This window comes from Gambusia affinis, linkage group LG16 (genome assembly GCF_019740435.1).
Source record: "Gambusia affinis linkage group LG16, SWU_Gaff_1.0, whole genome shotgun sequence".
NCBI lineage: Eukaryota > Metazoa > Chordata > Actinopteri > Cyprinodontiformes > Poeciliidae > Gambusia > Gambusia affinis.
The window spans coordinates 5,413,810-5,439,705 of record NC_057883.1 but is presented as its reverse complement, the minus strand read 5'-3'; the positions used below and the strand labels follow the sequence as shown (position 1 = coordinate 5,439,705).

Genomic DNA, 25,896 nt, shown 5'->3' with positions numbered 1-25,896 from the left:
TACTCAGTGTCTCAAAATAATTGCAGGCACCCCTCATTTCTGATCAACTCCCTTTGAGGTACTTAACATTGACGATTTGTTTTTTATTTCCAGGAACTTTCCGTTAACGTTGCCATTATTTTTAGAGTTTTTTCACTGTGAAGTCCATAACTTTCCTTCCACTGTCATTGTTTCGACTGACTTTCACTCAGTGTGGGAGCAAAGCTTCAGTTGCGAAAACAAAAGCTGTGAGTTTTGGGAACAGGACTCAAGAAAACTACCAAGAAACCCCAGTCCCCGGAAGAGTTTCCTGTAGTCGTGGAAACATATCAAGCATTGAACCTTTATCCCGAGGCAGTGCTACAAAAAGTCAAGAGTAATTAACCCGTCCAGGCAGGTAGCATAAATGACACTAATTCACCCTTCATCCCAACACGCACGCACTGTTCAAAATGGCGGTAAGCATGGCATTCTTCCCGTTTCGACCCACATGTCGCATATTTCAACGCGCCGATCTGTGTGAGCTGTGCTTTCAAAGAATCTCTTTATCAAATCTCGCTGTTTGTCATGAAAGAAAAAAAAAAATAAACACTCCAACTTTTAGACCCAGGCCTCTCTTAAATGTTTACTTAGCAAAGTGAATAATTTCAAGCAATGATGTCAGTATTGGTTAGCTAGCTATAAACACTCAGCCTGTGAAAGGCCCTGTGTTTTCAGTTTGGCCTCTGGTGTTTACTTTGCTTTTAGCCTTTGGCAGCGACCTGTATTTATATTTTGTGTTGGTCTTTGTTAGAGGGATCTCCAAAACCAGAAATATGACGAATAATGATGCTTTAAACTAAACTAATGTTTGCATAAGCAGTGTCTTGTTCAGTTTGTGTTGAAAACAAGGATATCAGGCCTCAAATGAGAAAACGAGACAAATAGATGTTTGGACAACCGTAGACGCATGTGAGCGCACGGATACACAGAACGGCTTGTGTTTTAGAGGATAAAATAAAATGTCAAATTATACAAAAAGTAAATATTTTCCATTTTAATACACAACACGTCGAGTTGCGAATCCATCTGATGCCTTTTTAGTGTCAGATGAATCTCGTGTGTTATAACTTGGACCAACCGGGCTGAATTCTTACTCTCATTTCAAGAAAACAGGAAAGAAAACACTCCTGATGGGATTATTTCCGTATCTAAAGGTGCATTGCCCCCACTTTTTTAAACATTTTTGTCTTTTCTTCGGACAGCGGTGTCCAGGGTTTGGTCACGGGCAACGCAGACAGTAGAAAACAGACAGGACAAGTCGCTGTTGATTTGAAAAAGCAAAATGAGGCACGCATGCTCCAGTTCCCGTTGCATTCAAAGAAAAGAAGCCCTGGAAGAACAGCCAGGAAAAAACGAGTCATACCAGACTGAAAGCCACAGTTTGTTATGCTTCTTTAAAATAAAAAAAATGTTCTTGAGTTTATTATTATTATTTTAAAAAGAAGATTTAATATGAGGCAAGGTTAATCCATAAGGGCATTTTAAAACATTTATTTATGCTTGTAGAACCAAGTGCAGCAAAATTAATCAGTCAGAATTAAATCACGCTGTTTTTTTGTTTTGAGCTGCGGGTTTGTTAAATTTAATGAGTCTGTGTGAATTTGTCTGTCCCATGGATGCTTCCTCTTTTCTTTTTCAGTATCTGATAAAACTCATCTTTGTCTCTCTGTAAAAGGTACAAGATGCCAGAGTGTGACGCAGACGCGCGGTCCTACGTCGCGGACCCGGAGGACCCGTTCCACGTCAGACCCCTGCAAGGTTCCCTTCCTCTTTCACACCATGTTGATTCGCTTTGGAGAAATTTTACTTCCTGGAGAAAAAATAATTAAGTCAAGGACCAATTTCAAAGCTTTAAATTACACAGTCGTATTTCTTTTAAGTCATATTTTCTATGTATGCAGAATTTTATTAACAACTTTAGGTAACATAGTTAATTTATTGTGCTATAAAACGGAACTATTTGCCTGGAAAACACACAATGCCGCCCCGTTAAAAACATTAGCGATTCTTTTGGACTTTCCTGAAACCATGTCATCCACCTTGGCCAGTTTTTGTGTGCTTTTCCACTACTCTCAGTGGTTTATGTGCCGTGTTTCTCCTCCAAAACAGTGAAATCAGATCAAAGTAAATCTCGTTAGCCAATTTCAAAGTGGTTCACTCAAAAACAACGGCGCTGGTCCCGACTTCCAACGGCAGGAGACAGGAGGGAAAACTAGGGTCAGATTTGGATTTTGAGCGACTTTTTGAAAAGCATTATAAATGCATACCAGTTAAGCTCTAAAATTAAAATAAATTTTTACTTTAGAAGAAGTTTGGGATAATCAACAGACGTTTAATGATTAAAGCCTGCAAAATGTGATTCATGGAAAAAAAATAACCCTGCAGCTGCTGTCATAGTGACTCTGGTCTTCAGTTGTGACCGAGGCCTTCAAAAAAACAACAGGATTTATGCTGACATGAAATTACACACAGAAGGAAGTAGCAGAGTAAAAGTGGACTGGATACAGGTGCACACCACACTTTTTATAAAGTTTTTTTTTTTGGGCTCTAGTGGCCTTTATTTGATAGTTAACTGACAGGAAAGTGGGTAATGAGAGAAGAGGGGAAGACATGCAGCAAAGGTCGACAGGCCGGGAATCGAACCTGCGACAGCTGCGTCGAGGACTAAGGCCTCCATATGTGGGTTGTGCTTAACCCCTGCGCCACCACAGCACACCCGCACACCACACTTTTTAGATCCTGTCGGGTAACTAAACCAATTCAAAAACCATGCATCGTTTTCTTTCCACTTCACAGTGACTTTCTGCTTTGTGTTAATTTGACATTAAAATAAAATGAGAAAAAGTTGAAGTGGCATGAATACCTTTGGAACATATTGATAAGTGAATTATAGGGAAAAAAAAAAGGATTTCTGGGAAGTCACAAGTTCCTGTAAAAATAGGAACTTCATCATTGCTGAGCGAACTCTGTTTCGCCGTTGCGTAAAGCTTCTTTGGATCTCATATTTAAATCCCCATCTGGTGGGTCTACCGAGCGGAGCAGGCTCCTGACTGTGCCGCAGATGTGTGGCAGGTTTTATGGAAGGTGGGAGTGTTGAGTATGTAGGGGCTGCAGGGCGAAGGGGGCGTTGGGGGCATTTTTATGTACTGTAGAATGTTATGAAGCATCACAACAAACCTAAACTCACTGCTCTGCATCACCGCTCAAACCTTTATCTGATTTTAATCACCTCACAGCCACAATGTGTTTTATGAGTCAAGGTTTGACTTTACTGTTGAATTATGAAAATTGCACCTTCTATAAAGCACAGTAGGGTTTATAGGAAGAGTTGGTCAAAGTTCACAGGAGAAGTCATTAAAAACCATTGTAGCGACGGATGTAAACAGCTACATGAACTATATTCATCTATCGGCCATCAGAGGAGACGTCGGCGTCTTACTCAACCGTCGGAGCGACAAACCGGCGACACTTGAGAGCATATGCGGCGTTTTGTAGTTGCCGATTTTACAGAAGAGCCATGGATTTAATAAGTTTGAATGACAGACAACTTTTTATGGACGGTGGGGTTCTGTGAGAGTGAAGGTGGAGCCAGCTGCACATTGTTTGAAAAAAAAAGAAAGCACACACAAAAAGAAACTACAAATCCACTGTAGTCTTCTTTGTGGTTTTCGCCAGTAGTAACGTCCGGCTGTTGATCACGCGACTCGTGCGATGCCAACAGTCATACAATTTGACTCGGCTGAAAAACCACCTCATCCCAACGCAACAACTTCACAGCCACGAGTTTTATCTTTTCCAAAATTGGGAAACGCAGCTACCGATGTATTTTTACATTCTTACCACATGGTCACAAGGAGACCTCATCTCCTGCGACAAAAGGTTTCCTTTTGTCAACTTTAGTCAGTTAGTTGCACATTAAGTCTCATTAAAAAAACCTCAAAAGGAGAATAGCTAGATGTAAATTGAAGCAAAGCCCTTTGTGGCAAAGTCCTTGACATTTTGTTGCTAGTTTGTGCTTCATAACAACCTAATTTTACACTTGGATGAAGGCACAGCAAGGCACAGGCAAGCTTGTCCTCTTGGGCAAAATGCTAATTGGAATCACCTGGTGGATGAACATCCTTCAGCCTCACTGTACCATAACCAGTGATGGCATGGTTACTTTGAAAAAGTAACTTTAATTGGATTACTGATTACTCCTTGGAAAAGTAACTTAATTAGATTACTTGGTTTGGAAAGTAACTAGGTTATATTAAAAGTAACTTTTTTAGTTACTTTCAGCAGCTGCTAACAACAACGCTCCGCCTACTGTGAAAATCACATTGATCTTTGCCAATACTTAATTGTAAGCTATTTTATAATGGTAACATCAACAATGTGTCTCCACTGATAAGGTTGAACTGAAGGGGAGATTGTTTAATGGTTACAACAGAACAAAAATACTTTAGTAATTTGTGCGTGTTTTTGTGTGTTCCAGTATTGTCTAGAAAACTATAAATAGGATTTTAAACCCTCCATCACACACCCCACTCCAACCTCCAGGTTCTGCGTTACGAAGCGCAGCACACAGAGCTCCTCCTGCCGCTCCACAACTCACATGTCCCGCTGCACAGATTTAATATTACTGATCATAAAGGCGTTTAGTTGCACAACTTTACGGACTTGTTCATTCGTGTTTTTTACGTTTATTGCGCTGTCTCGATGTTTGCAGTTTTCTGGAGCGCAACGCGAAGCTCTATGTAAATCACAGCAAATATTTTAACCTGATATTAACAAAGAGACAGCGTGACGGATCATGAGTCTGACTAAAACGAACTGGATGACAGACAAATTCTGGGGTTATGTCTGCTTATTTCCAAGGCCAAAAACCGCAACCTGCGACTCATTATGTCTGTAAGCGACTTAAAAAATGACAAACAAAAAAAACAAGCCCAAAGCTGCTCATAATAATCGGACTTGATGACCGAAACTCTAAATACTTCCTGTTTTTCCAGCAACAAAACGCGCATCTCCATTGTTTATGTTTTTGTCGGTGCTGATAGCTGTCGAATAAAATCGGTGATCACTCCTCAAGACGCGTAGAGGAAAAAAAATTTAATTACAAAATAAAATAGCAACGCAAAGTGATTTCGATAAGTAACTGTAGTCTGATTACTAGATTTGAAATAGCAACGCGTTAGATTACTCGTTACTGGAAAAAGTGGACCGACGTCACCTTAGGTTTAGCTAACGCGTTACTGACATGACTGGCCATAATGACCCAAATTAGCGGAGGAAGGTAATTGTAGCATATTCCTTTTTTTGTTGTCTTTGGTTTGTACCAGGCTGCCCAGAGGGGAAGAAAGGGGAATTCATTACAAGCTTGTTAGACGCTCTCACAACTGACATGGTGCAAGCCATAAACTCACCGGCCCCCTCTGGTGGCGGGAGGTAAGACTGAATAAAGAGCGCCGTAAAAATGCTAATCCTTTGTCTGAGGGTGTGTGTAACCCTTTCACATATCTGCCTCTAACACCCGCTAGGTTTGTTGAACCTGATCCCAGTCACACTCTGGAGGAAAGAGTGGTGCATTGGTACTTTGCCCAGCTGGATAACAATGGCAGCAATGACATCAACAAGAAGGAACTCAAACCTTTCAAGAGGTACCTGAAGAAGAAAGCTAAACCTAAGAAATGTGCCCGCAAGTTCACCGACTACTGTGATCTGAATAAGGACAAGGCTATTTCGCTGCAGGAGCTGAAAGGCTGCCTCGGTGTCAGCAAAGACGGTAAGAGAAGAAGAAGTTTTCTTCAGAGAATTGGTTCGGGATTTTCTTTATTTTTCAATAAAACACATTGATCTTATATATAAATACATATCTTATTGGTATGGATCCGTAAAGTGTGAAACAGAACTATAGTTCTATTTTTACGGAGCTAAATCGGAGCCATAAAGTTTGTTCAAAAGAAAACAAATTGAACCTGAACAGAAAAATTGTTTTGAAACTTTTCTCAATTTCAAAATAATTTTTCAGTTTCAAATCTTCTCACTTTTTGCTTGAACCTTTTACCCAATAAATCAACAAATCAATTAATCGCATGATGAATTAAAATTAGCTCAATAATTTCCATTTGCATGGTTTTCTTTTTTCTCTCTCTTTCTGCCAAAATATGGCCTCAACTTGCCCCTCTTTTTTTTAAATTTAAGAACAATTTTGTTTCTATCGAGTACATAATTAATTTTATTTGTTGTTCCAGTTGTTTTGTTTATTTACTTGGAGTATTTAAAATGTCTTCCAGTTCCAGTTTTAAACGTTTATTAGAATTGAAAGTTTATTGATATTTGAGAAAGTGTTCTTGCATCATTATGCCATTACTATTATATTACTAGACAATAGTTTCAGAACAACAACATTATGGTTTATAGCAATAACCTGTAGCTGCAGTCGTAGTTAAACAAACTATATTAGGACTTCAAAGTCAGAGGAAGTTTGTAACATTCAGTTCAATATATAAAGAATGAGATGAGTCCATTAACTACACGAGAGGCCTCACATAATTGTTTTTATTTATTTATTTATTTTTTATTTCTGTCCAGCTACTAACATACTACTTAAATGAGGGATTTACTCATATTTTTAGCCGCTGACAGATGTTAACAGGTGTCAGCCAGAGCTTTAGACTGTTTTAAACTGAAATGACTGAATTATAATGTTGAAAACAGAAAAATACCCTCTTCCTGTAGCGAAAACACAACTAGAATGTTCTTTGATTGCAAAGAGATTTTTGCTTTAAAACTCACATTCAGCCTTAATCTCTTATCACCATGGCAACGCGTCCAGTTAAAGTTTCAGTGACGTACATCATAAATCCTACATTTATGTTTGTGATGGTAGGACAAATCAAAGGGTTTTCCTGCCAGTCAGTCAGCTGGAATGTGGATGACGTGTAACAGTTTTTAATTGAGACTTATGAAGGTTGACACCTATGAGTTGATTTAAGCAACATTTCCCATTTTAAAATAAATATCTGGGGAAACAAGACGGCCCTCTGATGAAGCTGAAAAAAAGAAGTTTAAAAATCCTAATCAAAAGTTTGAACAACAACAAAAAAAAATATTCCAGGCAGTTTTATTTCACAGGCATCGATAGGCCGACTGGTTCTATGCTAACAAAATAAAGGACAAATGTCACAAATTTGATATCCAACTTCAGGCACCACTAAAAATGCAACTTGTGACCTAAACTTTCAATATGATAAAAATCTAGGGGTGCACCGATTTATCAGTGCCGATTTCCTTAATTTTGGGAGATCAGTGATCGGCCGATTTTTACATATGAAGCCGATCTTATCCACCGATCTTATCTAGCTCGGCTAAAGTCTAAGAATCAACCGCTGTCCAGTGAGAAAGGTTTGACTGACCGACCGGCCCACCAAGCGATGTCTGCACGTTTATAATCAACAATAGTTACCCCACTGTTGCCAACTCAACAATTTTCTTGTTATGTTGAGCAGAGAAAAAAAATCAGAATCGGCCAGAAAACTGCAAACTGCATATAAAGCTGTTTGTGCAAAATACGACATTCTCAGCTGTAAATAGTAATTTTATTGGTGTATTTCTCCAGCCCAGTAGTTAAAGTTACTGAACATCCTTAAGTCATCAGTCAAACTAAAACATTTTTTGGAGTGTTCCAATATTATATAATGCAGCCACTTGTGCGGCGCTGCTGGATTTATTAGCAATAATTCCTTAAGATTAAATGTGTTCCCACTAAATAAACACCCTCAAATTAAAGGTTTGGTTTTATAGGATGACGCTATTGGAATGAAACTTGAGCTTATTTTAAGATTAACACGTTTTTGTCAGAAATGCAGCAACTATATTGAGAGTCCTGTGTATTGTTTCAGACTCAGGGATTTAACCAAATAAATCAATAAGACACGTGTCCATCGAGTTTGATTCCTGTCATTTTCCTCTTTTCGCAGGAAGCTCGTTGACAAGTGGCAGTCAAGGAACAAGGCAAGGGACAAAACTGTTCAGTAAGCACGCGGGTCTGCCCTCAGCAACACTGCTTAAAGCTTTAAACACATTTATACCACGCATTAAAACTGTCACTTAGCCACCGTTCATCTTTAACTGCAAGATTATTCATCATGGAAGGACAGGGAACCCTGATTTCATAGATACATTGGTGTGGTTTTTTTAAGTAATCAAAAGTATTCTTTGTTCTTCCAGTTCTTCGATACAGATTAAAACTCTTTGCTACTGAATTTTGATTACTTGTGTAAAGCTCAGAAGGTCACATGCTACTTTGTCTTTAAACAGTTTGGGAAAGCACAGATGATGATATCTGTGGATTTTTTTTCTTTGCGGCACAAAATTCCAAATTATTAGCAAAAACTTTGCCAATTTGCTGATTTTTTTTTTTTTGTCGAGCATATCTAATATATATATATATATATATACACATATATATTACAAAATTCAGCTAGAGAAGATGATCCAGAAGCACCGTTCCTATAATAAGGAATATTGTTAACTTCTGCTGTATTACTAAGACAGTTTCCCCTGTGATTATTAATGCACATTAAGATATCTTTGGTATTTGAACTATTAAAATGGACCGTATTACATGTTTTTAGGTGAAGTCTAATGTATTAATGCCACAGCTTGTAGCTTAGGTACCACAAGCTGTTCATGGGCTTGTGGTACCCCACAAAAACTAGGGATGAACTGTGCACGCAAATACGGATACGTTTTAAGGAAAAACGTCTTATACTCATAAGGTTTCCCCCAGAAATGACCTGTCGTGTTTTTGAGTTTAAAAAAATGCTTAAAGTTGACAGGAAACTTGAAAATTTCACTTGATAATTATGCGTTACTGAAAGATTGGAAGATCAATACGTGAACATCAACTTTAACGTCTTAAAAAAGCCGAACATTTTAAAAAGACTCAAATAAGTAAGCAATGCTTAGCCTGGTGGGGGCACAAACAAAGCCTGGTGGCCCGCCAGGCTGACAACACACTGGGGGGAAATCCCTGCACTCAGCTTCCTTATGCGACATCATCGTAGAAATCAAAAGCCAAAATCGACAGACAAGATTTTAGGAAGAGGATTGGAGAGTCGGAAACAGACAGATTGTCAAAGAGATTTAGGTGAATTGTTTTGATCATAAAACACTTCACTCTTGTTTTATGATTTACCATAAATCATAACATAAAAGAAGAGAAGTTGGCAGAAGCTTGTAAAGAGATCATTCACACTGAAACGAGTTCTGTGCTAGAATGTCTAGAAGCCATTACTGAAAAAGGAAAATAGTAACCCAGGTAACGTCTGCCGATCTCTGTAGAGATGTCTGATCAACCAGAAACCTAATGCTTGGGTCCAAATGGCTCTTCCAAATACACGAAGACCATAAGCAGACAATCAAATTATTTACAAAGTGGCTGAAGAACCACAAAGTTAATGTCTTGATGCATAAGAGCAAGGCATCTCATATTCACACTGAAATGAGATGCCTTGGTTACACGAGTTTTGTCAGGAGGAAAACTCCAGCAATATGTTGCCATAAATTTGTGGAGAGACTCATAGTGTTAGAAAAATGACCCAAGTTATCTTGTTTGATAAGTATCTCAAGAAAAGTACAAAACAAATGAACCGTTGAATGTTTACTTTTTAGTCTGGCATTTAGAAAATACAGTAGAATAATGTTCAGTCATTGTAACAAAGTCTAGTGTTTTTGTTAAGATTCTGTGTAAATGTGTGTACATTTCTAGTTTCAAGTGTAACTTTATACCCAAAGAGATTGTGATGTATTTTAGATATTTTTTATCATCACTTTTTCTGTCATGGCAGTGAACGCCACAATATATTTTGACAAAACAGAAACATAAGTCAAGATCTTTAACAATTAGGTCAATTATTTGTTCAATTATTGACTCATTGTCCCGTTGTTAGCTAGTCTAACACTTCAGTAGCTTTGCTGTGTCCATGTTGAACTGTTGCTGATTTGACCTTGAGATGGTAGAAGTATTGAGAAAAGCAAAAAGCCAGAAACTGAGAAGAATCACCAAAGTCTTTTTTTTTGTCCCGTCCTCCCCACACCACCACCACCTTTCCTTTTCCAAGTCATCTTCCTTTGTCTCTCAATTACTCACTCCGCTTGGATTCCCTGGAATTCACATGCTGATTTTTTATTCGGAGCCTGGCAACCGGGTTCGCTCAGCGCCACAAAACACTGAAGTCATGCGTTTACCCGGGGCTTGGCGCGGACGGCGGCGGCGAACAGTGGTTCTAAAAAGGCACGATGTTCAAGAGTCGCCAGAATAAACAGCTCCAGGAGTGCCTGAGCGGAGGAGAAGGAGGCTTGTTTTTTTTACTACAGTCACTGAATCTATCACCTACATGTTTAGGAGTGGGAGGTGAACAGCCTGACGTCTTTATGTGGCTCTTATGGTACCACTCAGGCAAACGGAGCCGGTGAAGGCTGTGGAGAGAGTGAGTTATGAAATAAGCAAAGGAGACACGGAAAGCTCGCGTGAAAGAACCGGGAACATATGGCGTCCGCTCGAGGTTGACTAAGATAGACAAGCTTTGTGTTCAGGTATGCTTTGCTGCTCCCCAATGGCCTGGATCGCTTTAAGTCAAGCTGCTTTTACTAGGCCGTAAATCGTGTCCTGTCGCAGCTCCGGAGAGTCAAGGCAACGCCGACTGCGTGTATGTTCAAGGCTACGTTACAGAACATGACTTTCCCTCGGCGTTGTGATCATTTGAGACACATTATTTGTAGGAACCCCATCGCTCTTCGCTCACTGGCACCAGCGAAGAAAACGATCTGAACACCGTGTGTGAGAGAGTGAGAGGTGCCTGAGAAAGTGGCAGTCGACTTTCAGCAGACACTAATCCTGATATATTTTCTCTTGTGAACCTTGTGATTGTAATGCTTTTGCTAAAACAAAATCAAGGTAGCAGTTAATTGTACTTGGAGTGATTATTTCCTGGTTAAAATTGTTGTAGAACCAATACAGCTTGTACTTCCCTAGAAGTTGTAGGTTACCTTACGAAACCAGCCAGGACATTCCTGAAACTTTCCTGGGACTTTTCAAGCTTCCTTGGTACTTACATGACAGTTCCTGGATATTTTCTTAAAACGTTCCTGCTATGTTCCAGATTATTTCACATCTAGCTGGTTGCTTTCTAGAATTTACCAGGTACTTTCCTGGAGCTTTCCTAGACCTCACCAGCTCCAATGCTAGAATTTAAAGAGCTGTTTCTTGTAGGCCTGTTGCAATAAACAATAAATCATTTCACCACATGATAAATTCAATCATTTACTGTTTTTTCCTTTCTCCCTCTCTTTCTATCAAAACTGGTCTTCAGTCTGGCCCCTTTTTTGAAGAACAATTTTGCATGCAGAGACTTCATAATTCAGTTCATTTGTTATTTCTGCTTTAGACGCATTTGAGAATGTGTTCTTGCATTATTATGCTATTACACTTATATACCTTGAAAATGGTCTCAAATTAACAATATCATTGTTTATCGCAATAACTTCTGGGACAATTTATCATCCAGCAAAATTTGCCGCTACTTTCTGGATCTTAATAGGTTCTTTCCTGGAGCCTTTATGGCACTTTTTATGGCATTTAGCTTGTATGTAGAGTTATTTTAGGAGACAGATACTTTCATTGTACTTGCTAGCTCCTTTCAAATAACTTGCCAGGTATTTTTCCAGATCTTACAAGGTTAATCTTCCAGATCTTGGTCTTTACTTTCCTGAACTTGTCCGGTACTTTCTAGAACTTACTATGCATTTTCCAGAGACCGTTCGGGAAAGTAACCAGTAAGCTCCACGAAAGTTCAAGGAACGTTTTGCTAAAGTACCTGTATGTTCTGGAAGACATTCGTTAAGTTCTGGAATCAAACATCTGAAAACGTATCGAAAATCATTTCTTGTATACTGGACATTAAGGGCAACCATTTTGTGGTTCCTGATTTTTTTTTTTTTTTTTTAAATACACATTATTGATTTGTAAGTATATCTCCTCAGCAGCCTTGGTGATTGGGGTCGTCAGGAGAGACGCAGAACAAACTTAGGAGACAGTGAAAATGTTTCTTTCAGTGGGTCTGAGTGTGTCTTGTATTTTCTCTGGCTCTATCTGTAACGACGGTGTTATTAAGTAATTCTGGGACCAGAAGTCCAAGCCCAGAATCTTGGAGCCAACATGAATTACTCTGCATCACTTAACGCTTTAGCTCAGTTTGACACTAACAGGATGAATAGGAACAGAAATTGTCAGAGGTGACTTTGATAAAGACAAACACTTTATTCCTAAGATCACTGCCTTGAACCCAAATCACTCTGATGCAAAACCCCCCACCCCCTTAGAAATCCTCTCGTCGTTAGCCGTGATCTTCAGTTGATTCTCGCCGCCATGTACTGATGAGGCACAATTCCCAGCTCTCGAGCCAAGCGTTTTTATTGGCCGGTCCCAGGTGAGGGGAGACGATTTAGCGCTAGACAGGATCTGCTTTCAGGTCTTTATCACAAGTGGGGCCAAGGTGTCCAGAGAGAGGCTGGGGAGCTTTGTGTTGTTAATGGCAGAGACGATCTCCTCCAGTGAGCGGGCAGAGAGGAGAGGGAGGAACGCTAAGCGCTCTGGAGCCTGGTAATTGCGTGGCCAATTCCTGGGCACTAATGTCACTCTGAACAACAGAGACGTTTATCTGAGCTAAGAGAGAAGGAAAGCACGACTCCGGGGGAAGACGATGTCAGAAATGTTTGCATTTGCAGGTATAGTGTACGTCTTGCCAAGGTAAAAAGACTGCAAGTCGATTTTTTAAATTTTTTTAAACCACTGATCACATTGAAACTCTTTGAAAAATCTAAGCAGAACTGTGCTGGATTGGGCAGCAAAACATTTTTTTTTTTTTTTGTGGCGCTAACATTTTAACATGAATAAACGTTTCCAGAGGTCACAAACAAGCCACTGTACCTTCTTAAGACCAAAACAAAACTGGTGTCAATCAACTCTATGTCTGTGCTGATGACATTTTTGATATTTATTGCATTAATAAATATGAAAATGCAATTTCTGTGTGCAGTTTCGTGGTGCAAATCAGACCATTTTGTGCGATTGCTGAAGTAAAGGAGCCTATTAGAAAAGGAAATACTTTTCATGAGTATTAGTTGTTTGTGGAGGTATAAATGCTGTATAGTTACCTAAAAAATAAAAAAAGTAATAAATAGTTCTTATCGTCACCTTCATCACAACATAATGATAAAACTTTTAAGGCGATATCTCCCACCCATAGTTCACTCCACAGAATATTTCCCAAAACTCTTAGGGATCATGAAGATGTTCTTTTTTTCTGCAAATAATTTGATGTTACATTCCACAGGAAAATCTGTAAACACTGAACCTTGAATAAGTAGATGGGGGTCCAAAGTAGCATATTGCTGAAAAAACTGTTGCCAAAAAACAAACAAACAACAACAACAACAAAAAAAAAAACACGCCGGTAACATAGTTGTGGCGTTTTGATGTCGAGAATCAGCATCACTTGTTTTCATGAGCAAATGGTTTGTGAGCACGGAGGAATAAAAACTGTTTTATGTCAAACAGAAACGCACTCAAAATAAAATTTAGCGCTCTGGATTGAGACACTCCTCTTGAAGTGGTTGCGCTGTTGTTCCCGCTGCAGGATCTGCTCCCGTGGAATGCAGCCTCTGATTTATTGCGTGTGGGACGAGTTGTGATGCCTTCCAGTTTAAGCAGCAAGCCGAGTAGTAAAGACTTCATAAAAACTCTGGAGAAACCCTGGGAGTGAAATCAGCTGGACTTGTAATTTACTGCGTACACGGTCAGCAGTGACAGGAAGTGCACCTGCGTGACCCTCCCCCCTCCCACCACCACCACCTTAACCCACGAGCTCCAGACGCCCTCCACCCACCCTCATATGTGCCGTAAGGTCGGACGGGCAAAAAAACCCCCCAAAATCGCCTAGTTGTCCTTCACCGGCCTGATCCGACGTAGGATGTAGTTTGATTGTAGAAATGTGCGGCCCAGAACAAATCGGAGGTCCAACATGGTTCCACTTGACAGACGGAACATCTGCAAGCAATCTTCGCTCCGTGCCCATCTTCTTTTCTCACAAGCCTCTCCATCATTCTGCCTTCCTCTCATGTTTTTTTTTTTTTGTACCCCACCCCCAACATTTCTGGCTGACGAATGAGCCGGAGATTCTCCCGGGCAGTTTGGGCCCGACTGCACAACAGACCAGGACTTGAGAGACTCGCTCAAACAGCGTGACGGACAACGTGGACACATAAAGGTTTCACCCTTCAAATGTATTCGTATCTCTTTAAATCCGTCTCATTTTATGCACAAACGTAAATGGATGCTAGACCAACTAAGGAGCTTATAACAGTGATTTTATTTTTATTTTTTTTGCACAAATGAAAACCTTCTTATTCAACCCCATTTAATCTGATACCCCTAAAATGAAATCCAGAGCAACTGGATCCTTTTCTGAAGCCAGCTAATTATGAGAACACACCCATGTTTTATTTATTCTGAGTGTAAATCCGATGTTCTCTAAAGGCCTCCACATTAGTGGACAAATAATCCACTTAACCGTTTGGGTTAAGTTTGAATAATTACGACCCTGAAATTATTTCACTGATGGTTGGGTTGAGCTCGGACTCGTTCAGAGAAAACTGGACAACGTGAATTTGACTGGGCCCCGACTCACCCGGCTGTTAGCGACAAAATGGAGCCGGAAGAAGCTAAACGAAAGCTAAAAGCGGGAAAGAGATTGGCACTGCTTACTCCAATTTTAGATGGTCTGAAACTGAAAGCGGTCAAATCCTACAATAACATGTCGGGTTTTACTTTGGGTCCATATTTCAAGTCAATCAGTCGGGTCGGTTCAGGCTCAAACACGTCTGGATTTTATTTATTTATTTTTTTTAGGTCCGATCTAAACTAACGTCTTTTCTCCTGAACTGACAGGCAGAGCTAGCAAAGCATGAAATCAGAGAAGCAGGTGAAAAGTCCATGGTCGCTCTGGAGGAGCTGTAAAGGTTTGAGGCCTTCATGAAGTGACGGCAAGATGAAAGACTGCCAAAAAAAAAAAAAAAAAAAAAATTTCACTAAATAAATCCAGTTTCAAAATTGCACAATAGCTATGTAGAAGAAGGGGTTCTAGTCAAATGACAGGGATTTTTTTCTGAACAGCACTCACACAGAGAAACATGGGAGTTTCTTTACGTAGTGGGAAAGCTTTCTTTCAGCACGACCAGAGAAATATTGAGTAAAAAACTGTTGGCTGACATGAACTGATATCACCTTCCAGCAGGACAGCTATATGATGTAAATGGAGTGGTTTAGACGATGGGCTCATTGTGTAACGCTGGAGGCATTTTTCTTTTCAGTGAGGCTAAATGTAAAAGCACAACGCACCTTTCAGGTTCCTATCTGTAAAAGTCATAAAAAAAACCCTTCTTGTTTTCTTTCCTCTTACAATTAAAATATTTATTACACATTTAACGTTTTATTAAACGTTAAATGTGTAAAACACATTTGATGTTTTGATTTTTACATGACAAGCCGTAAAAGCGTTAAAGGCGTATGAATACCTTTTGAAGGTCCTGTATATAAAGTTGATGTTCTGAAGTCACACTCGATTCTTGGCTTTTTAGAAGTTAATTTGAATAACTTTGGCTCTAAATTGAAAAAAATATTTTTTTTCTTCTTTTTTCCTCACACAGCGGATCTGATAAAACACACATTTCACTTCTGTGTGCATCATTTAAAGTAAACATGTGTCTGCTCCATGTCATGTGGATGTGACAGCGTGTTAGGGCCAAGAGTAAATCTGCTCCAGAAAAGTCAGAAATTTTGAGATTAATCTCAGAGATTTTCTAAAAAAAAAAAAAAAAAAACAGAGAAATTTCGGAGTCTCTTTTTTTTTTTCCCCCACTAGGGGGTCTTTTGTGGGCTCTAGTGTCCCTTATTCGAAGGTAGAGTGACAGGAAAGGGGGGAAGACATGCGGCAAACGTCGGCCAGGTCCAGGAATCGAACCCGCAACCGCCGTGTCGAGGACTGAAGGCCTCCAAATGTCCCCTACGCCACCACAGCACGCCCCGAAATTTTGGAGTCTCAAAAGTTGAAAGTTTTCGAGTTTTGGAAATTATCCAAGTTTCCAAAGTTGATTTTTTTTTTTAACTCTGGAACCTCAGAAATTTAATTGTTTCTTTTTCTAGACAATTTCTGAGATTAATCTCAAAATGTCTTGAGTTTTTTGACAGAAATTTAATATAAAATCAATTTAATTAATAATTTTTTAAAAATCTACACAGACCCTATTACGCCGTCACATGTCAGCTCATGTAAAAACCAACATACAAAAAAAAAAAACAAAGCTGAATGTCACACATGTTCTCTCTCCAACGCTTCGTCTCTCTGTCTGTTCTTCCAGTCGGCCGTCTGGCGTGAGGAGAGAACGGCCGAGAAGCTGAAGACGAGAGCCGAGGGGACGGAGGCGACGCGTCTGCACGCTTCCTGACGGGATCCTAATAACGGAGCAGAGAAATCTAGAAGTTTCTGAATCGAAAAAAAAAGAAAGAAAGAAAGAGAGAGAGAAAAAAGAGAAAAGCAACAAAGCGGCGCCAAAATAATTGCACTTTTTCCTCCCTGTGTCTGACATATTAACTGCTTTTTTTTTGTTTGTTATTTTTCATCTTGAAGTGACTGAGAATTCACTAAGTAAAAGAAATGAGAATATATTTGTAAAGAGTTGACAGGCTCACCACTGGAAGAGCGCGTATGTGTATGTAACCACTCCCCCCTCCCCTGCTGTACATTCAGTCTGCTGTCTTGATCTGTTCAGTCCACATGTCTCAATCCCAGGCCTGTCCAATAAAACATGACACCACCCTCGCCCCCAACCCCCCACCACCGTCAGACATGCTGCAGCAGCAGGCAGCTCAGCGGAGAATCAACAGACAACAATCGAAAAAAACAAAAAACAAAAACAAAGTAAGTCAGTGTGAACCCACTGACTTACACCTGATTTGTCAGCATAAAACAATGAACTCTGGCTATAGATCTGTTGGTGTTTTCCTCGTAAAAAACAACAACAAAAAACACAACAACAACAGATGTTGAAACTAGCCGCAAGTACTTAGCTGTGCCACCCAAAACCGATGCAAGACAGCCACGCCATCTGCGCTAAATGCTTCTCACAGTCTGTTAGCTAAAGAAAAAAAGCAAACAAAAACACAATAATAAAAAAAGGCAGTAAAAAGCGCCGAAGAAGTTCAGACGATACCCGTGGTGGCGTAATGCGTCTCTTCTTCAGAACCCAGCGGGTGATTGGCCGATCGGAGCCATCAGTTTAGCTCCGCTGCTAGCTCCGCTAACTTCCCCAGATAAACTGGCACGTCCGAATACCTAAAGACAGGCAGTGTGGACGTCTGTGCCTTAAAAGATGAGCCTTTAAATAACACAAACCTGGAAATGAGTAAAATATCTCCAACAAAAGATTATTGTAAGTGATGCATCAGGCACATGTTCCACCTTGTTCAGCTGCCATTTTGCTTTTGGTGTTTTCAGATTTTTTTCGTGTTTGGTGTAATTTTTACTGACATTTAATGTGGCAGGGCCAGGTGGTAAAACGTAGACGGAAAACGATGACATGGTTGTCGATTTGTCCTCGGAAAGTTGTGCGCGTGTGTTCAGCCGTCCTGGATTAATCCTTAGTAGAACAACACGTTTGTTTCTACAGGCTTTGAACATCTAAAGATTGGAAATGATCAAACAAGATTAAACTGTGATCATATCTAAAGATCAATTTTCAAGTCTTGCCCCTGATTCTAAATTTCATTTTTGTCTGGAGTTTGACTGGGACATTTTTACACACGAATATCCTTTGATTGTATCTCAGGCTGTTTGTAGGAAGGTGAGCCAACTGGCTGGACGTAAGTAGCTCCATCGATTCCCATGATGCTGCCGCCACCACGATGCTGCAAACCTGCGAGGTCTTCAGTTGGATTCATAAATTGTGCGCAGAAAGACTTTATTCACTGAGCAGGCGACTTCTAAACTCAGTCGATTGCGCTGAATTTTTATTTGAGAGGGTGTTAGAAAATGGATGGATGGATGGGGCTGGATGCAAAAAAAAAGCACACCACACTTTTCAGATTTTTACCTGTAAAACATTTGACAACCATGTATTCTTTTTTTTTTTTTTTTTACTTCCACTAAACTGTGACTCAGTACTTTGAGAAGCCTCAAATTAGTGGATGTAAAGTGAAACTATATGATTCATTTCAAGCCACTTAAATACTTACATGCAATTGAAATTTCCAAAAATGACCAATAGGAACATTATTGTGTGAGAAAATAACCTTAGCTTTATCAGGTAGCATGATGGTGGATTAACAGTCGTCTGCGGAGTTAAGTATCAAAACGGCTTTTAAAAACAACGGGGTAATGAGGGAGAACAAAGCTTTCAGTTTGTTGTTTGCTGTTGATTTGCTTAATTAGCCTGATGCTCCTTCAACGAACAAAGATTCTGGTTTTAAACGCAGAATCAACAATTTCAACAAAACGTGGCATTCGCGTACAAATTTCAATTTCATAAAACAAATACGTTTTCTGAGCATCGTTACTCCGGTGCCTCAAGTCGGCGCTCATCCCTAAAACAATCGGCAGCGTCCACCTTAAATCCGCCCCACCTCATCTGATCCCGCTCTCGATGCAAAAACACAACGGAGCAGAGAGGGAAGAAATATTAAATCTTTTAGGAATGTGAAGCATAAAAATTCCTCCCCACATTTGGGAACAATTGGGTTTCAAGCTAGGAGAAACACGCTTTCACTGCTGGAGTCTGGACACTCGTGTGTTTGTGTGTGAGTGTGTTTTTGTCTTGTTTTGTCTTTGTCCTCCCCCACAGATATCTGCAGCGGCTCATGGACACGAAATGCTTTTTATTGTAAATATGTACCATAACCTTTTTGTTTGACGGTTTTACTAAATCCCACTACAGTGGCATGATTTGAAATGTACTTCACTGTCAGTGTAGCTTCTTGCAAAACACATCCCCTTTTCTCCTTCTTCTTCTTCTAACTCATTCACGTTTAGACTGGGCTGTTTATGTTTTACTCTTTTTTTAATCCATGCTCTGCTTCATTTTGTGTCTGCCTTCACCACTGAACACCAGCAGGAATGTAACACAGCAACTGGTGCTTACAATCAGAAAGTCCGGTTTTTTCTATTCTAACTTGAACTGAACATTTGTGCCAAGAACAAGAGAATAATCCCATCCTTCCTCGAGTCCTGTGCAGTTTCTCCTCCTGAGTGAACTTTTTTCCCCCCTTCCCATCCAGGTTAGAAACACAAAGCTTTTTGTGTGTCTGCCGAAGTGCTTCCAGACGCAGCGAGCTGCAGATTGTTCGGAAACATCTTAAAAACGAGCCAACAGGCTGACAATCAGCACAGATGGCGATGGGATGTGTGTGTGTGTGTGTGTGTGTAGAGGGGGTGCTGCAGCTGGCTGTCACTTTGACTCCAACCGTGTTTCAAAAGTGATTTTCTTTTTTTTTTTTTTTCACTAAAATTGAAGAATGAGATCCGACTCAAACCCACGGCAATTCTTGATAAAGTAAATTATGCCGCTCAAAAATAATATGTTCTATTCGTCATAAGAATGTAGCAAAAGTAATAATAATAATAATAATAATAATAATAATAATAATAATAATAATAATAAAGAAGAAGAACAAAATGATCTTATAAAGTGAATCCTGTCATTAGGCAGGAACTTATAAAACTAATTTCAAGAGCTTTGCTTGTTTCTTTCCTGAATGTGCTATTATGAAGAAAAAAAAAGTTTTGTCCTTAAATTTTAAAAAAACAAACATCTGAACAGGTGTGGCATTCTTAACTTATAACAAAAACAGTAATGATACAATGTTGTTCATATCAGCATCTGTTTAAACCTCGACTATTCTGGACAGTCGAGAGAGATTCAAACAGTGGAGAGAAGGAGTTTTACACTGCCCCCAAATGGTGAAGATGGGTAACTGCATCCATAAAACAATTCAAACGGTAAAACTGGCAATTTGCTTCTTCTTGGTTGAAGTCAAAAGCATATATTTTAATGTAATACACATCAAAGAATTATGGCAAACATCCAAAAGTCTAATGTATGAAACTTTACAGAGTGTTGAAAACATACCTACTCAACTAAATTAGTTATTAAGTTAACCTTTACTCTTTTTCCCCATTTCCTTCATGCAGCTATGTTGAAAAGAAGCAAAAAAAGTACAAACTTGTCGATGACTAACAGAACATCCCTGAAATATTAAGAATCTATTGCTGTGAGGTGTAAAGGAAATTTGACTGACAATGCTTGCCTTGATGGAGAAGCTAAGCTTGCTAGCTCTTGGGTCTGCTAGCATGCTAGCTAATGTGAATTTGCCTGTCAAATGAGCTAAAAGGGGATTAAAAGTTTAGTTCTTGCTCCAACTCAGAAACTCTGAGCTTTTAATAAATACAGGTTTATGACAGTTCACACAAACATCCATCTAATCATTCTTGTTGGAACTGTATAAATTGAGCTAACAGCTGTCGGAATCACTTAAAATTCATATGTTCACATGTGGTTTGTTATCAAAATAAAGCCAGCCTCCATAGTAGGAATTTAACCATTACTGAACACTTAATTTACACACTAATTACGCACTAATCAGCTTGATTAAAATTTCAAAACATTTCTCGACTAATGTGTTCCCTAAAACTCATTTGTGTAGCGTATACCACTAAATTTCTATTTTTGTGATTTCTTTCGTCAAACATTTTAAAAAAAATATGACGAGGAAACATTTTTAGAAAACCTCATGAAAAAAACCCAAACAAATAAACAAAAGAAACATTGGGGAGGCACTGAAACGAAAGATTTTTAGAGGCCTTCAAGAAATAGTGACTTTATGTTTATCATAACAGCCTTTCTATTTATGTAATTCTTATAAGAAATAATGTAAAATGGTCAGCTGCTGCGATGTTGACAGTACTGTTGAAGTAAAAGAAATACCACAAAAAGAATTTCACATATCATCCGTATATGTATATAAAAAATACACAAATGAATAACCCAGACTCATGATTTAGTATAAGTTAAATGGTGCAACATAATGATAAACATAGAAATCCCCTCTTCTATTCTTCTTCATTAAACTAATAACGACTCACTGCAAAAAACCAAGTCGTTTTCTTTTTTCTTTTTTTTTTGACCGGATTGTTTGTTCATCTGATTTAGTGATGAGACTTCAAAGGTGCGGATGTTGTCTGTGCGTGATGGAGCAGAGGTTGCTGAAGAGGGCCTGTGTGTGTGTGTGTGTGTGCGTGTGTGTGTGGGTGGAAGGATCGTAGATGAAACCAGAGCCAGGAGGCAGCTGCAGTACATCTGTCTTGCTCTAACACATGTGGCATTTGACTTTTAGTGTGAAGTTCAAAAGAGTTTTATAATGACGCAGCTGCTTTAGGATCTCTGTTTGTGTGTGTGTGCGTGTGTGTGTGTGTGTGTGTGTGTGTGTGCGTGTGTGTGTGTGTGTGTGTCGGGCTGGGGGTGTGTGTTCCTATTTGTTACCGTTTGAGTTGAGGCTACGCAGGTTGCGGAGGGCCTTCAGAGCTGACTGACGAATTTGGAGCATCGACAGTGATGTATTGGCAGTACAGGTGCAGCATTATGGTCCAGGGAGTCATGAGGCTTAACACACGCTGGCCGTGTCAAATCAGCAGGTTTTGGAGCAAAAACCTGTTTGTTCAAACAACAACAACAAACATCAAACACACCGTGTACGCATCCATTCATAAGTTGTATGTTGGCCTGTCACAATAATAAAATTGGCCAGATGGTAAATTGTCCAATTAGTTATTGTCAGTGACGGCATTGTTACTTTGAAAAAGTAACTTTAATCTGATTACTGATTACTCTTTGAAAAAGTAACTTCGTTAGATTAGTGACTTCTTGACTTGCAAAGTAACTAAGTTACATTAAAAGTAACGTTTTTAGTTACTTTCTGCATCTGTTGACAACAACGTTCAACCACCTGTGAAAATTGTGTTAAATTTTGTCAACATTGAAAGTTATTTTATGATGGTGATATCAACAATGTGTCTCCACTTATAAGGTTGATAAGATAGTTTAATGGTTACAACAGTAACAAAAAAAAAAGATCTTTGGATAACTTTAGTGTGTGTTCCACTATTGTCTGGAAAACTCCAAATAGGAATTAAGACTAACCCCCCCCAGCCCCAGCGTCCAGGTTCTGAGTTACGGCCCTGTGTTTGCAGCTCACAGAGCTCCTCCTGCGGCTCCACAACTCACATGGCTGCACAGATTTGTGACACTTATTTTAATAATAACATCTATAACGGCGTTTGGTTGCATAACGTTCATTTATGGCTGTTTTCACGTTTTTTGTGCTGTTCATATTAGTCTCCATATCTGCAGTTTTTCTGGAGCGCAGCGCGAAGCTCGACGTCATTCAGGAAATATAAATGCATTCGTATCTATACCATATACTTATATTAACTGAATAAACAAAGACATATGAACATTTCCCTGTCCATCCGGGAAACAGTGGACAGCAGGGAGAGCCTTATATAAAATTACATTACTAAAGAAAATAGTAACACACAGTGATTTGGATAAGTAACTTTTATCTGATTACTGGATTTAGAATAGTAACACATTAGATTACTAATGTGTTTAATATCTCCCATATTGCTGCATATCCACATATACGTGTCACTACCAAGAAAGGAAACCCCCCCCAACTCTTTAGATGTGTAAAACAGGTTAGAATATAAATGACTGGTATTGAAATAAAAACCAAATAGAAGAAAAAAAATGAAGTCAAAGGAGCTGAATAGGGAAGCGTGCCACACTTTCCAGTTTTTCTTCAGTAAAGATAAATGTATTATTTTTTGTTTTAAATCATTCACTTCACAGTGATGGATCATACAAATGTTAGGCTGCAAAGTTGCAAAATGACTCATGAATACTTTAGCAAGACACACGGGACCGGACAAGCCTCAATGACTTAATTGGCAATTTAAAATAAAAAACATAAAATAAAAAATGACATGGAAACTATAAAAATAACTCAGCCAGCGGCGTGTGTAAGAACGCAAGGTTTTATGTTGCACCATGTCGCTAGAAACGCATTTCAGCTCATCTGTTTAGAATTTAGTTTTAATTAAACACAACGTTCACGGACTCTCCAGATGTTCTTGAGGTGATGAGCAAAATTGCTTCATAATTTCCTGAGTTTTCGTTCTTTCTTTTTTCTTTTTTTTTTTGGGTGCATTGAAACACTTAGCAACAGATCAGCAACTCGATTACAGGTAATTTGAAGAGAGCCATTAGTTTGTGCTGAGGTGGGGGTATGAGAGGGGGATGCTAGCTATGCACTGCTCACCATTTGTGTCTGGTGCCCTCTGCTCCCCCGACCCCCACCCGCAGCAGCACCTGCCCAGCTGTCGGAGCACGGTGGGGGCCGCAGGGGGTCAGGGGCCTCCAAGGGTCACATTCCAGACAGGCGTATCCACACCCTGATTAAGAACTCAGCTGCAGGATCAGAGCCTGCAGGTGGATGGTGCATTAAACCTCCTAAAGCATACTACTCTTCTTCTTTTCCCCTCTTTCTTTTTGTCATGTGAAACTCAAACAACGTCCATATGTACATCGTCTCTTTCGTTCTCTTGCCGGTTTTGTGCCAAACGTGAATCACTGTGCCAAACTCGCGTGTAAAAAAGTTAGTTCAACGCGAACGAATTTTAAAAGGCAAAACAAACTCTCCTATGTGAAGTTTTGAAGTGTATTTCCTCTAGTCAGAACATTATAATATGGATGTTTTCAAACTGTGGTTCACCTGTTAAAACATGTCTTCACTGAATTTGAATAAAGTCAGAAACTGATAACGACGCCACGTCCTTCACTCTCCTAAATGAGACTAAAAGTGTCAAAGTTTCAAGAATATGAGAGGACCCGTTCACGAAAACATGTACGAAATAGATTAATGCCAAGAAAACATGTTGCCTACATACTTGTTTACGTACTTCTAAATCAGAAAAATAAATAGGGAGCCTGTGTCGTTTTCACTGACTTCCAGCCACATGGTGCGGTTTTACAGCACAATCAAGTAGCCATGTTAGCTCCAGTTGTTATAAGAATGCTGCATATATCATATAAATATGAAAAGAAGATTTATGTCCCAAAATTGGGTTTCTTTGTCTTTAAAAACTGTTTGCTAATTGCTGCTGGCTAGTCTGAAGGAGCCGAGTGGAGGAATTGTAGAGTAGCTGTGCTCTGTGATATGGAAGCCTGTAAGATTAGGCTTCTGGAAGGCGGAGCTACGTCCACTTAGATGTTTTGGTTGCCATGGGAGATTAAAGGATTTCTCAAACATGCATGAAAGAAACAAGGCAACTCTCCAGGTATGTTTTTGATGAGGGGATAACATTATGACTTTATATTAATTCAGATACTTCACTGTTCCAGTCTACTTCATGTTGTCAGAGAGGCTCTACTGTGGCCATCAGTTCCCGAAAGTACGTGAAAGGAAAAGAGACCTTGTAAAAGCGAACGCGGAGTCAGTGCAACCCCGCTGGACCTCGCACAGGCTAAAAAGCTCGCGGGCTAGAATGGAGCCCCGTCTTTTAAGACCGCGAGAGAGTTTAAAAGTTTACAGTAGTAAATTTGATCAAACTTTTGCTACAAAGTTGCGGCTCAGCGCTTCAAATCGATGTCCAATGTGCTTGACTGACGTCCATAAGGGTTACAAGAATATGTTAATTTTCACATTTGTCAGTCTCTGGACTGCTCTCCCCATAGAGGAGTGTGAAGTCTGTTTCTGATTTAATCAAACCCTCAGCATTCAGTATTCTTAGGAAGAGATACGATCCTGTGGAGCCATGAAGTGCTCTAAGAATTCCCGTCTCAGCTAAAAACATTATCATTAAACTTCAACAAACAACCCACACACACACCTTTTCCCTAATGTCAGTGTTTTCCCCACCTTCTAAAATGCCTCCTCTGTGCTCCAGGTTCATTTTCAGCTCTGACCTCAGAACAGTTTGGTTTTTTTCCCCTCATCCCAAACGCGGCCGCAGGCTTTGGTTCGTACAGACGGCTCCTCTGTCAGCCGGAGAGCAGAGGAGGCCCACTGGAACCGTTTTACCAGGTCCGCTCCAAATGCATCGGCTGGGTGCGACTGTGTAAGGGGGAACCCGCAGGTCCAAAATGTGCGTGTCCTGAATAATGCGCTGTCATTTCAGAAACTCAGGGGGAGAAGAAGGAACCGGTGTGGTTATGAAAGCAGCTATGAATTATTAACTCACCCATCTCATTTTAACTGAAACAAGCGTCTGATGCCAGAGAGATTCAGACAAATTAATGCTACGGGAAAAAACGAGACGTTTTTCCAGTCCACTGCTCTGGTGAGTTGGTTTAAGATGATTGAAATACATTTGTCACTGTTTTTATGATTAGCATTCTGTGAGTTGTACTTTTGTATTTTGATGCAGCTCAAAGGCAGAGTGTGTAACGTACCGAAATACATCAGGGGATTTAGTCACTAAGTCCAGGTCAAAAACTGAAACAGCTGTTTTTATTGCACTGAATTTTAGTGCAATAAAAACAGCTGTTTCTGTTTGGGGGTTTTCTTTTTTATTACTTGTACTTGTACTTTGCAAAAGTTTAAAAATAATTCTCTTTTTTTTTTTTACTTTTTCCTTGTCATTACTGTCACAAAGACACAATTGGTTGTCATCTATGAAAATTAGCATCAATTACATAATTTCAAAGCACAAAAAAATGCAT

The 25,896-nt window shown here is 39.5% G+C and overlaps 1 protein-coding gene across 6 annotated transcripts in view; it reads left to right on the top strand.

Annotated features, from left to right (window-relative positions):
* The window catches only part of smoc1 (SPARC related modular calcium binding 1), a 63,901-nt gene extending 38,395 nt beyond the window's left edge, over positions 1–25,506 (top strand). Inside the window, exons 10-15 of one of the 6 annotated variants that reach the window (XM_044142884.1) lie at positions 1,697–1,779; positions 5,346–5,451; positions 5,544–5,788; positions 7,986–8,039; positions 16,486–25,258; positions 25,353–25,505. In XM_044142884.1, the coding sequence (XP_043998819.1) occupies positions 1,697–1,779; positions 5,346–5,451; positions 5,544–5,788; positions 7,986–8,039; positions 16,486–16,502 (505 nt within the window). In that variant the 3' untranslated portion in view covers positions 16,503–25,258; positions 25,353–25,505. Of the gene's footprint in view, positions 1–1,696; positions 1,780–5,345; positions 5,452–5,543; positions 5,789–7,985; positions 8,040–16,485 lie in introns of all 6 variants that reach the window. The other 5 variants (XM_044142883.1, XM_044142886.1, XM_044142885.1 and 2 more) reach the window with 5 other exon arrangements.
* The last annotated feature ends 390 nt before the right edge of the window (positions 25,507–25,896 follow it).